At 36.4% G+C, this 14,174-nt stretch overlaps 1 protein-coding gene across 5 annotated transcripts in view; it reads right to left on the reverse strand.

Annotated features, from left to right (window-relative positions):
• Positions 1-14,174, reverse strand: part of grm4 (glutamate receptor, metabotropic 4) — a 266,396-nt gene that overhangs the window by 64,889 nt on the left and 187,333 nt on the right. For all 5 annotated transcript variants that reach the window (XM_067460285.1, XM_067460283.1, XM_067460286.1 and 2 more), the window contains one exon: positions 421-556. In XM_067460285.1, the coding sequence (XP_067316386.1) occupies positions 421-556 (136 nt within the window). The remainder of the gene's footprint in view (positions 1-420; positions 557-14,174) is intronic.

Raw genomic sequence — 14,174 nt, forward strand, 5'->3', positions numbered from 1 at the left:
AATTAAAACAATTATTATTCAATGGATGTCTAATAGCACATTTAAGTGAAGGCTTTTTGTCAACTTCATGAGAACAGCTGGGTTCTAATAGTTCTGATTAGGTACTCCAGGTGCTCAATGCTGGGGCGTTTTAGACATTCCCATGAGGCTAAATTAAACGTGCTATAATAGAGGTCAGGGAAATGAGTTCATCACCTCCTTGCAAAATCCTTTCAAACGTTACATTAGAAATCAAGACACATTTAGTTTGTTTTATTAACTTTTTAACTCTGCAAACAGAAATTAATAGTAAAAATGAGTTTAACTGCTTCATTGTAGCTATAATAAATAATTTATACTATATAAATTATAACTGGAAAAAGAAAAATAGTGTAATCCTTCAAGATAGTTGCCAATTTAAAAATAACAGATTCTACTCACCTTATATCATCCTCATTTGCAAATATAATAACAACTCTTGCATTCGGATTTTCTCCCAGTCTCTGAATTATCTTATCAAACTCTCCTGGTTTTGGCTCACGGGGGATTTTCACCGACTGTGAGATACACACAGTTCCTGTGGGGGGAAAAAAAGGGTGTCATTATTACTAGTTGCAAAAGAACAACACATTGGAAAAACTCCCATCGAAACTGCTTATTACAGGTAGTCCTGTCCAAACGCATGGCACTGGTTCAGGGAAACAATGCTATGTTTGGCTCAGATAGATTCTGTAAAAATAGGCATTTGTTACTGTAAGGAGCTATTTCAAACTGATTTGACCGTTAAAAATGAGGGCAGTCAGATCTATTCAGATATATACCAAATCATATGTTTGACTTGAATAAAACCAGTTCATTTAGATATTACAACCAAAAAACATTTTAGATGACCTAAAAACATTTTTTATGGTTTCTTCGAATAGAACAATGTTCTAAATACGTGTTTATGGATAACCTACGATAAAGTCAAGTGACTTGATTAATCCTTATCATTTTCTCAGCACAGTCAATTGAGATCAATATCAGACCCCCTAAGACTAGGGCCAAGTACTGCTGGTCCAAAGGACCTGAAAAATAGAAGATACTGAATTTATTGCAGCATTCAATCAATGACTTACTTTGTATAGTGGCTAAGTAACCATTCAGAGCTGCATGTGGAATTGTCTGTAATGGTCGAGATACCGTGTCCGCCTGTGCCGGAGGTAATTAGGTCTCAGCTTATGTTCTCTAAAAGTCTTACAGTCTAGTTCTAATATACTGTATATTAGAACTAGACTGTAAGACTTTTAGAGAACATAAACTGAGACCCATATCCAGTCCACGACTTACATTTTGAAACCCAGAACAAGAATTAGTTGAGCCTATAATTCACCAAAAAATCTTCATTTACTCACCCTTATGTTGTTCCAAACCTGTATGAGTTTCTTTCTTCTGTTGAATGCGTAATAGGATATTTTAAAGAATGTTGGTAACCACAGTTTACACTATCCTTTGACTTCCATTGTATTTTTTTTTTTTTTTTACTATGATTTACTATTTAGTCAATGGCTTACCGTCAAATGTCTAGTTGGCAACATTCTTTAAAATATCATCTTTGTTCAACAGAAGAAAGAAACTCATACAGGTTTGGAACAACTTGAGGGTGAGTGACAGAATTTTCAACTATCCCTTAAAAGCAAGGCAAAATGTGATATTTATTATAATAGTTTATGGGAAGATGGTTTCAAAAGATAAATTTTTTAAAGCCAAATTTTATAAAGTATGGGGTTCCCTCTTGTAAAATTGCAGACAAATCTGGATGTTCTATTGTTCTTGGAACCTAGTGTGTTAAAGTTTTGCTCCGCTGGATCCTTAAATTGAATCAGTTCTCATTATGAATGTATTGTTTTGTTATCTTGTACTTTACTGTGTTTAACAAATATTCTAACTCTTTTGTTGTAGTCTTTTGTTGCAGTCTAATCTTTGCCATCTCCAACCCTTATATATCCATCTTCCTTCCACAGATGCCTTGAATTAACCTCGTGTCATATCAGCAAATAGTCATATGCAGATGAACTAGAAAAAAACATGCATAATAATAAGCTCATTAAACTTCACATATCCTTTCTGAGAAAACACTGAACCCTTGTAAACTTACACACAAACCAATAGTTGCTGTTCCAAGGAGAAGGCGTTTTCAAAGCGTTTGACCTGTCCTCGCTGAGAGACGAACACTGATTTGCATTAAAGGCGCTAATTAGACAGAAAAGAGAACCCTCAAAGATGCCATATGGAGAGGCTTCCTAACGGCAGGAGTCTTGCAGTGCTCTGCTGTGTGCATATGCTATGTTGAGTCAGAAGATATTTTGAATGACTGAGGGCCTCAAGGTAAGAATTCCACATGTCACTGAATGAGACGACACTGAAGCAGACTTGGACACAGTGACTTGGGTGGATATGTATGAAAATTGTTTTAATATATTTTGAAGAAAGTATTTTAGACTGGACAAATGGGTAACCCTTTTGTATGGAGAACACATTCACTATTAACTCTAACTTTGACCATAATAACCTCCTAATTTACTGCTTAATAATAGTTAGTAAGGTAGTTTTTGTTGTGTTTAAGTTTAGGTATTGGGTACGATTAAGGGATGTAGAATATGGTCATGCAGAATAAGGCTTTATGTGCTTTAAAAATACTAATAAACAGTGAATATCCTAGTAATATGCTAATTTAAGAGCAAGCTAAGTTAAGAGCGAGAATTCAATCCTAAAATAAAGTGTTAATAAACAATGTACAAAATAAATGAATGAATAAATAAAATAATTCACCATGAAAACAAAACTGGTAATTCTTCTCTCTTTTTTTGTTGTTGTTGTATGGAATTTTGCAGTATGTAGGGATGCACGATATTATCGGCACGACATCGGAATCGGCCGATAAACGCTTAAAATATAAAAATCGGCATCGGCCGATATGAAAACATTATGCCGATATGCCTTGCCGATATGATAACATGTTGATATGCGCCTGCAATAACTCACGTGTGCAAGGAGTGCTACAGCGATAAGACCATGTCAGCACTGCAGTCATTCTTCAAGTGAAAACAAGAATACATTGCATGTACAGTGATTTATATTGACTGTTTTTAAATGGTGCCTTGAATTTCTGAATGCACGTACAGAAGGACGTGACCGTCAGCAGCAGATTTGCCACGTTTTCACAACAAAACTAGCCCAAAACAAGCCCAATCGCGTCTCCCCACTCTCTAGCGCGTGTGGCAGCCTCCACAGCAGCAGAAGCTCCTCCAGGTCCTAGTGCCCTCCCGCTAGACCGCTATATATTTATACATGTAGTGGGTGCGCTGTTGTTACAGTAATACAATGAAAAGTAGAATACACAAATAAATTGAAGTTACTTCTTGTTCTGAATAAACAAATCAGTAATGATGTCATAAATCACAAGCATGACACTTGTAAATTAAATACTTTTATATACAGTGTATTAATCTGTAATAAAATTTTATGAAATGGATGATGAAAAATAGTCCAAGGAGCTCTACAATAATTGTAGAATTAAAAGACAGCATCAATGGATGTCATGCCACCCCCACTTCATGTGCACAAACGTTAAATCCAAAAATACAATATTTAGGTTACAGCTGCATCTGGGGTGAAAAATTACTGACTTTATTATTGTTATTTTCAGAGCTTTTAATATACTCTTATCATAAAAAGAACTTTATTAACATTTAGTTATCTTCAATAAGAATCCTTTTAGTAAGGATACCTCAGAAATCTGAAACCAGAATGAAAAAAAATAGTTTTTGCCCAAAATGGTGTTGTTTCCAAACAAAGGGAAAAAATAAACATATATCGGCATCGGCCAAAATGAGCTGAAAAATATCGGCATATCGGATATCGGCAAAAATCCAATATCGTGCATCCCTAATGTATATACTTTAATGAAACTTTCCCTCCCATTTAAAGCGACATCTCTTCTCTAATGACATGTTCACTGGTGCAACAACCTGTCACTCACAAGAGATCGCAGTAATGGCAAACCACAGTGATTCAATAATTCAATCAATTCCTGATGGACAGAATCAAGTCCCATGTAAAGAATATCGCAACTTCTGTTTCATGCCGGCCTGCCGGATGGCAAATAATTATTGTAAAAATAATTATTGTTTACAAGCAGGTTTCCCAAACCTTCCCATTTGCCTTTGTTCATCCCGCCTGTGTCAAACTAATGCAGTTGAGAATTGTATTCAAATAGCTGTTCACTTACAGTACCGGTTGTAATAGAAGTATATGTTAACCACATTTAGCTTATTTATTTTAATGTGAATAAATGGCTTTGTAAAAAGAACAAATTGTGTTTTGATGCATTCAAGCACGTCTTGCATGAATTTACCAAAATATGTACAAGCATTTCCAGTGGGGTCATATTTGGTGCTTAATCAAAGATAACGAACAGCAGGAGGGATGATCTGCGAACAGATGGGTACTGACAAGATGGAGAAACTGTTATATGAGTTCTTTGTGTGGGTAGGTCAATTTTCTATTTATTTACTTCTTTTTTGGAACCAACTTCCTAAACAGATTGAAAGGAGCTCTTTTGTGTCCATGGAAACGTATGGCATGTACAATGTATTAGGAAACTTCTAATAAAGTAAAAGTAACAATAATTTGATAATGCAATTAGAGGGTGCTCAAACTTTTGCAGACAGCATTTTTTTGTTTTCTATTATTTTGAAAGTTTAAATGATGGAAATAAGAATGTCTAATCTGTCATTTGATGCCTTTTGGAGATTTGTCCATCTTTTCTTGGCTTCTTTATGCACATTAATAAAAATAATTACCTGGAATGCCCAAACTTTCGACCCCCACTGTAATGGTTATTAGATACTAGGGATGTTAATGATTAATCGACAATTGATGAATCCACGATAATGCATTTAATCGATAAACTTATCGATCGGGCAGGGTCAGCTGCTAAACACAGGATGACAAATGAAGCGAGCGCGGCGGAGTTAATTTTGAGACCATTTTACAGCTGGAGTTAAACTTTCATCATGACTAAGTGTGGGTGTGCATTCACAGCCTTTTGTCTATATTTCATTGATCTCATATAGGGCACATTTGGTTAAGAATGAATGGGTTAGGTAAAGCGTGACGGTGATCAGCTTCAGTGCGCAGCTCAAACAGCACTGCACAGCTAATAATGACTATGATTGGGACTGTCATGTTAAACAACATTAGAACAATATTGTAATAAAACACTGTGAACTTGTTTGGTTTAGTTGGCTGTTTCATGCTCCAGGGAGCGCATCCATAACTCACGCATGCATTCTGACTCACACATAAAGTTCACTTGTATATTTGCACCACGTGTTTATTTGGTATATATCTGATCAATCTCACAGGTTCATACAGCTCTTCAGCTTCAGCACATGCAGCTAAAACAGCAGTGTGGGGCTAATAATAACTGATTGGGACTGTCACATTACTTCACTTTAATGAGAACACAATTGTAATAAATCATTGTGAATTCACGCCGTATGGCACGTCAACACATTCTGAATAACAGGCAACTGAGGCGGTGTTGGTGGCACGTATCAGTCGTTATATTTGATTATTAAATAAGTAATTTTATTAAATGATCAATCACATCGACTCATTTTACAATCCTACTATCCCTTTATTTGGATTAAAAACCCTTTTCATTCAAGCAGCATCAGCACGTCATGCTGTCGGCTATAAGCCGCTGCTGTAGATGATTATTGCACTATTAGGGCTAACGATTAATCGATTAATTTAAACAATGATCGATCATGGGGAAGGAAGGAAGGAAGGAAGGAAGGAAGGAAGGAAGGAAGGAAGGAAGGAAGGAAGGAAGGAAGGAAGGAAGGAAGGAAGGAAGGAAGGAAGGAAGGAAGGAAGGAAGGAAGGAAGGAAGGAAGGAAGGAAGGAAGGAAGGAAGGAAGGAAGGAAGGAAGGAAGGAAGGAAGGAAGGAAGGAAGGAAGGAAGGAAGGAAGGAAGGAAGGAAGGAAGGAAGGAAGGAAGGAAGGAAGGAAGGAAGGAAGGAAGGAAGGAAGGAAGGAAGGAAGGAAGGAAGGAAGGAAGGAAGGAAGGAAGGAAGGAAGGAAGGAAGGAAGGAGTTATCCTTTTAAGTTTTATCAATTTAATTAAGAAAGAAAGAAAGAAAGAAAGAAAGAAAGAAAGAAAGAAAGAAAGAAAGAAAGAAAGAAAGAAAAGATCTTGATTCCAAACAGGAAAATTGCATGTAAAAACATTTCATTAGGGGTCTTTTGGGAAATATACAAGCAAAAAATTGCCTCAACCTAATGTTGTAAGAAAGCTCTAATAATAGCAATGGCACATTCATATTCAAGCCCTGAGTCAATGTGACAGGATGCCAGAACTTGATCCTCTGATTTGTGGCAGAGTCAATTATCCTTTCCAGACACATTGTGAAAAAAAAAGCTAAAGAGACGGTACTAACAAAGCATCCATATGTTTTAGCAGCTCCACTAACAATTAAAAGGTTACTTCAGTGATTTTGCAGTAAGCTGTGTATTTAAACTGGGTCATTAATGTAGTAGAAATGTGAAATTATTTTTGAATTTGGTGCTTCAAAGATGAGACAGAACATGTATTTTTGGCTCAAGTGGATGAAAGACAACAACTCCCAGAATGCTTCGGTGCCCTATATAAGGCCACTCCCAAAGCCACCACTACTGGATTACTGGATCACTTTCCCACTGCGTTCATTTTCATAAAATCGTTTAGTTCAGGTAGAGAACAGACACTACCATTAAAAACTGAAAACTGCACAGTTTGTAACGCTAGCTACAACTTGCGTGTTGCCTGTAAAGCGAGATGATAGTATATGATTTCACCGTGCCTGCTGTTTAAAATGTGTATTGTGATTCGTTTAACATCTCAACCGACTTAAATCATTACAGATTTGTATCGATTTTCAACCAGATGCAACTGAATTGTTACATCCCTATCACTTTTAAATGAATGCCTGCAGCAGCCCGAGCACTGTGAGTGAGATCCCACCCCCCATGGACCGGTTTAAAACACTCAAAAATAGCCCCATCCACTGGCTGTAGTCTTTAGCCTCTGGGAAAAAAATCCTCCGATGATGCAAAATGACGATATTTGCTCCATCTGAGGATTTTTTTCCAGAAGCACAGTCATTCGAATATACTCCCGGGTTTATAGCCATATGCTAAATCGCTGAAGTAACCCTTTAAAGGAGCAGTTCACCCCAAAAATAAATATTCTGTCATCATTTATTCACCTGTATGACTGTCTATTGTTTGTGGAAAAAAGACTAGAAAATTCTGAACAATGTTCCGGTGGCTGTTCCCATTCAATTCAACCATCACAGAAGCTTTAAAAAGAAATCAGGTATCATAAAAAGTCATGCACTATAAGCCTCTGTGAAAACAGACGGAAATTAAAGTTCTCAATAAAGGATTAAAGCACATTTAAATTGTTCTGTGAAACACTCATTTAAATAGTCATAAAGATTTTCTATTGTTCCCATTTATATTTTAACTGGAGTTAAAAGTAAAAGTAAGCTGATGCATTATTTCTACATTTCTAAAGTAGCACAATGGGGGGGGGGGGGGGGGGGGTTTGTCTTCCTCCTTTTAAGCAAAAGTTTTGGCTTAGGATTTGAGACTTTATGCCTCTGTCTGGGTTTACCGTGTTCGATTTAAAAGGGACGACAGAGTCACATTTTCCGACTGGATGTCTGTCATGTTTTCCTCAAGAACTCCCACAGACTTCAACATGATAAAGAACCCTAGCAATCCACAATGTCAACTGGGATATATATTATATTTATATGTTTTTTTCTTTCAAAAATCCCTTTTAGCAGGGCACTTTTATCAACAGAATCCGTACTGCATTTGCACCTCGCCTGGAATACGGCATGCATGGCTTCTGAGAACAGCCTGAGCAGAATCTCAAAAGAGAGAAAATGTCAGACAGAATCTTGTGCACAATATATATTAATCTACATGTTTGTCTCCAGTAATTATGAAGGTTATAATTATTGATCCATTATTACAAAGCCTTAGGTAACTCGCCATATGACTAACCTCCCTCTTGATTAGATTTACCAGGGCCTCAGAGGTTTCTATTTGGATCTCCACATGGAATCAATTACAGCAGGCAAATCTTATTTATCAAATATTGTAGATTTATGTATGCTGAGAGCAGCGTAGGCTGTTTACTTTGTTATTGTGCCATGCTGCGGCTGAAGATTGCTCATCACTCAGCGGTGGCCCAAGTAAACTCCACGGTACCACTGGGCAACCATTTTCCATGGTGATGTATGCTGGTGGCAGTCACCTTTCAAAACTCACCAAATCTATTCCTTCATTTCAGAATTCGACCCTTCAAGGTCCCTCAGCAGCAGGCGCATTATAAATTTGGCCCATTACTGGAACCCAGAAGATATTGAAAATATCGAATGAGGTTCTGCTTGAAGGAGAGTCAACAAAGAGAACCGGTGCAGTATGTTTCCCCTCAATGCCTCGGATGATCTTGTACGGTAGACAACTTATCGCACACAAACGTGTTCATTTGATTACCGTGAACCTACTGCGGTATTAGATAACACACTCGGATACAGACATTACAAGCAAATGACTGATATCGATACAGAGTTAAGATGTCACAGTTCCTCCTATGAAAACAGCATAAAAAGACAGAGGAGAAAAACAGTGAGGCGTTTCACAAACATAGTGTTTTTCCACTTTGTCCCTGGAGACAGGACTGAAGACTGAATTGAATCATGTGTTGGTCAGGGCAAGAACAAAAAACAAAAAACAAAAAAAAGGGAATGCCTTCGGGTATGGAATTGAAGAGTGCTGTCTTACGCTCTATAGGTATGCTTGAGTCTGTAGGGAATGATGAACAAATCATAAGACGATCAAAGATTATGTGGCAAAGAGGTGGCTCTTCATGTCCATCATTTAATATGTATGAGCTGAGGTTAGTATATATAGTCACCGTAATCAAACATCCATAGCCTACGGACCCTCAATATAACACGGTCTCTTTACTCTGGGCGTTTTCTTTGAGGAGACGAGAGAGGTACCGCAAGTACAAAGAAAAAAAAGAAAAAGAAAAAAAAACTGACTAATGGTTAGAAAAAGGTGACTATCAATAATATAAATAATTAATAATGTTCATTTTATCCTTTAATTGCAGTTATTCTTTTTGAAGCAATGTCAAAAATGTATAAACTTGTATATCTATTGACGGTTGCATATTGAGGCTTGGTCAGGACCCATTGGTGTCAAGAGTACCCCTTTAACATTTTTTTTTTTTTTTTTTTTCATTGTTTGCCTTGTGAGATTTCAAGACGAATTTAATTATTTGCATGTGTAAATGTAGACATTACTTCATAAATATTTATAGCCTTTAAATTTATATATATATATATATATATATATATATATATATATATATATATGGATGTTTAAGTTATTTCAATTTAGATTATGTTAAACTAACTTTAAAAAAAAGGAGTTACATCTTGTATAACATTTTTTTAAAAACATTTCTTAACTATTTTGATGAGTTAAAACAATGTCTAAAAACATATGTTGTCATAACTTATTGAACAAAATATTTTATAGTGTAAACACCAGTGATTTCAAACCACGTTTTTGAGATTGTCTTGATTCACTGCAGTTCTAAGGAGAAAATACTCAGCAACAGGGTCGATTTTGCACATTCTTTGTCATAAAAACACCACATAGACATATAAACAACATTAAAAACTTGATTTTGTCCACACAGAGTCTTTAATATTGGTTGCTTGTTGATAGTGGGAGGTTAATGGTGTTCCATATACCTTCAGTCCAGCAGCCATGCAAACATTAAATGGAACAATAATTCACAATGAACTAAAAGAAAATCTAAAAAGCTGAAAGTACGATTTGCCTTTTGGCCCTCTTCATTTCAGAAGATCAGCACAAGTCACTGCTCTTTACCCATTCAATTTGTCTCTGAATCACTGCAGCCAGCTATGAATAACTGAGAGAATTCTGTGTACATGATATTTTATTACATTAAGTAAGCATTATTTATCAGCCTATCGTGCATAAACAGAGATTCTACAAGGTGGAAGATACCATGCTCAGTCCCTTTGCTCTCTGTGGTACACCGCTGCTCTGTCTCATCTGCGTTATTTATTAATTTACTGCTATGAATTATGAAGGAATTACTCCAAGCAGGCAATGCTACACAAATATACTTTAATTCAACACCATAGGGCCCACAATTCTGAGACCATGGTACAAATCTGGGCTCTCTTTTATTCATACATTGGATATAAACAAAGTTTTAAAAATGTTTAATTAAAATGAAGAAGAAATATAAATTCTGCACTATTTCTATTCTAGGTTACTAGGGATGTCACAATACTCAATATAATATTGGACTGTTCGGTATGGCCTTCACGGTTTAATACGCGCTGGTGAATTGCGTTTTTTTGGGGGGGTTTTGCATTTAATTGATTGTTTCTATTTTCCTCCGTTTGAAATATTCCTCTCAGTTTATTTTGGCTCTTTTTGAGTGTGCCAAGGGCTGGGCGATAAAACGATAACGATAATTATCATCATATAATTTTCCTCGATAAAACGATAAGAACAGTTCGATAAATTCTCGACATAATGCTTACGCGCTATGCGTAATGCTGCACATGCGTATTGCAGACCGGGCTTCTGGGTGCTGCACGCGCTGTTGTTTACAGTCTGTGGCTGACAGGCTTGGAGGATCGGAGCGAAGTGGAGGATCGGAGCGATATTTATTTTATATTATGCAATACACTGGAAATGTGTACAAGGGTTTTTTAGGTAAAGTGTTAAATAAGGGTTTTCAAGTCTTTAAAGTAAAATAAAGAAAGAGTATTGCAATAAAAACATTTTCTTCTTAACCTTTTTCTGTTCCTGTCGCCTAAGAATAGAATAGCAAAAAAAAAACGAACCGAAAAACTTAGGCACACAAGCCTAAGAATGAAATGATCATCAGGTTTTACACACACCTGTGGAGTTATTCAACTTGACTGCTGAAGGAGACAAACCAAATCCCAAGGAATTCTGAAAATATGTTCAACGTTTAACTTAAATTATTTTGCAACACATGATCTCAGACTTTTAGCTTCTAATGTAACTGAAGATCCTACACTTAGGAATCAGTCTTTTGAACAAAGGCAACTACTGCAATATGATTGGAAATGCTTTCGTTGGTACTTAAAAAAACTGAATTTCTAAGTGATGGGGAAAAATGTAATAGGATTATACAGTTAGACATCCTACTCATCTACTGTATTATTGCGATGCAGAGACAGAATGGAGATGTATGTGAGTAAAGCACCATGGGAGACATTCTATCGACCCATGCAGCCAAGCTATTAATTATCTTTGTTTGTTTGTTTCTGCCTTTCTTTCTCATTCCTTTTCTTTCATTTTGGCTCTTGCTCTTTCTCTACGCCCTGGACAGATGTGCAAACACCCCCATGAAGCTATAAGGAGACGGCATGGCACTGCAGTGACGCTCATGGTTATTCATATCACGGCCCTCAAGTCTCACACCATCCGTCCAGCATCCTCTAAATACAGCTGTGGGAGTGGCCTGCATAACCAGAGATTCATAAAGGAACCTTTTAAATGTGTATAAAAAACAAAAATCATGAATAAATGCAGATAACTGTCACCATTCCTTCTGTCCATATCCAACATCCAGGAATGAGTTACAATAAAATTTTAATTTTTACTACTACTTTTTTTTTTTTTACTTTATACTGGCATATTACAGCTAGGTTTGTTGTAATACCAAAATCGGAATAGTCGGCACCACGGGAATGAAAAGTAGGGGGAGACATGTAAACCTTAAGGCCTATAAGTCTGGCTCATGAATATTAATGAAGTGATCTAATGTTCCCCCAGTGAGTGCTAGTCATATAAGGATTACTATTTACTGATTAAGCGTTTATTCAATTGACTGCAGATGCAACTGGTGGACAGTGGATTCAGCTTGGCATTTTAAAGTTACTATTTTGTAGTGTTTTTCTTCTTATAAAGAGTAATCAAAATGCTCTTTAAAAAAACATTAGAAATTTTAATTATTAATAATTATACATTAGGTGCTAGATTCAAGTCTAACCCAAATATTATTTGCAGCGTTTTTTCGCAGGAATAATAATAATATTAATGCAATTATTACCCCGTGCCAACAGCTGTTTCACTACATTGGAATTTAAAGGCACACTATGTATTATTTTTGCAGTAAAATATCCAAAAACTACCAGGCCAGTATATATTTTGTTCAGTTGATATCTTACATTAACCCAAATGTGTCCAACTACTTGTACATTGTGAGAAAACTGTTATTTCAACCAAGGAGCCGGGACGTCTGAGGGAATCGCCTGTCAATTGTGTCATTTCTGCGTTACCCTCGGTTTCCAATTTTATTTGGCAGAAACATTTTACTCTAAGCAGTGTGCAACATGTGTGACAGTAGCCATTGTAACGTCATAACATCATTTTAAACACACTTAAATGCATCTAATATGATAAACAGAGCTGCGTTACCTCCTACTCATGACCGGAAAAGAGGAAATAGTGCCGGCGACTGTGTCCCGGCATAATTAAAGACCTGCTTCTCACAAGGCACGTTTGTTTGCGTAACAACCGGTTCAGCTGCTCAACACTCGGTCCTGCTCTGCTTCACACTACAGTAATGTTAATAATCACATTCATGAACATGATTTCTGCACGAGTCCTATCCCAATTCTTTTCCACCGGCTGTATGGTGAAAATTACATGAACCAAGATTCTGAGCTCAAACTTGCCATCATCAAACTACAAAAGGTTTTAATTTGTCAATTTGCCATTTGTCAAATGTTCTTAATTTTCCACCTCTATTCATAAAATTACTCGTTTTTGTATGTTGTCGAATATGGTTTTATGAGAAATAAATATACAAGTGACTATGCTAGATGATGGCCAGCATGTTACTGTGCATTGACCATAAAGAGGTCTTGATTAAAGCATTCATCTGCATTAAGGACTGTTCAGAAAGACTGTGCTACTTTAACATTGTTTTTCAATGTGAACACAGATGGATGTTGTTTAACTGTTGTGCTCGTGTCTTTTGCAGCGCCTCGCTCTAAAAACACGGCACTCAAGTTGAAAAAATGTTCTCAGGACCTTTAGTTGTTACCCCTTTTCACTGCCCGTGTCTTGCGTTTGACAGTTTTGGCTTTCTGTGTGAACTGGCCCTAACTTTTGAGCGTCAAACTATATTTGAGTATAATAAAGTCAGATGCTGATTGTTGTGCTGTCACCATGTAGTGAAACATGTATGGTTTTTGCATTTATTTAATCATTCTGAGCATTCTTACATAACTCTGTCCTCATTCATTTGTATGTTCATCATGTGATGTTTGGGCTGTTTAAAGGCCAACTCATACCACACAGACAAACGCCAACAATCTCGTTTGTAGGTTTTTGTTGGATCAGTGTGTTACCCCTGTCTGGGCGTGTTTACACCCGACTGAAGATGTTCAATCAGCATTTCTCGGTGTCTGTTGAGGTAGTCTGAACATGACATTTATTTTTCATAAAATTCTTAATCCAATGGCCAACTTGCTTGTTGGCGTTTGTCTGTGCGGTGTGAATTTACCCTTAATATTAGGATTTTGTTTAACCCTCTGGGGTTCTTCATTTATGGGTCACACTCAGGACCTTCGGGTCTAAAAGGACCCGGAGGTCGGGAATCAAAAAAAAAAAAATTTGAGTAAAATCAATGAAATATATTTTTGTTCAATAATATTTTTTCTTTTCTTTTTTGGTGTTTTGAGATAATTTTATGATTTATAAATAATATTTATGCAATAATTATGACCCATTTTTTCCCATTGAATATAATAGAATTTTATTTTATTTATTTTTTCCTTTTTTTATTAAAGCTGTATTTCATTTTAGAGTCAAGCCTAGGCCTCATGAAAGCATTTTTTTATTTGATTGGTGCCATCTGGTGGACACAGTGAGCATTTTTATCACGCAATAGCACATTTTTACCACTAGAGTGCATTACAGAACCTGTGTGTGTGTGTGTGTGTGAGTTTTTGTTTGTCTGTTTTGCACTCTTGATGTTTTAGAGATTCACCCCTTCA

This window comes from Pseudorasbora parva, chromosome 12, assembly GCF_024679245.1.
Source record: "Pseudorasbora parva isolate DD20220531a chromosome 12, ASM2467924v1, whole genome shotgun sequence".
Classification (NCBI taxonomy): Eukaryota; Metazoa; Chordata; class Actinopteri; order Cypriniformes; family Gobionidae; genus Pseudorasbora; species Pseudorasbora parva.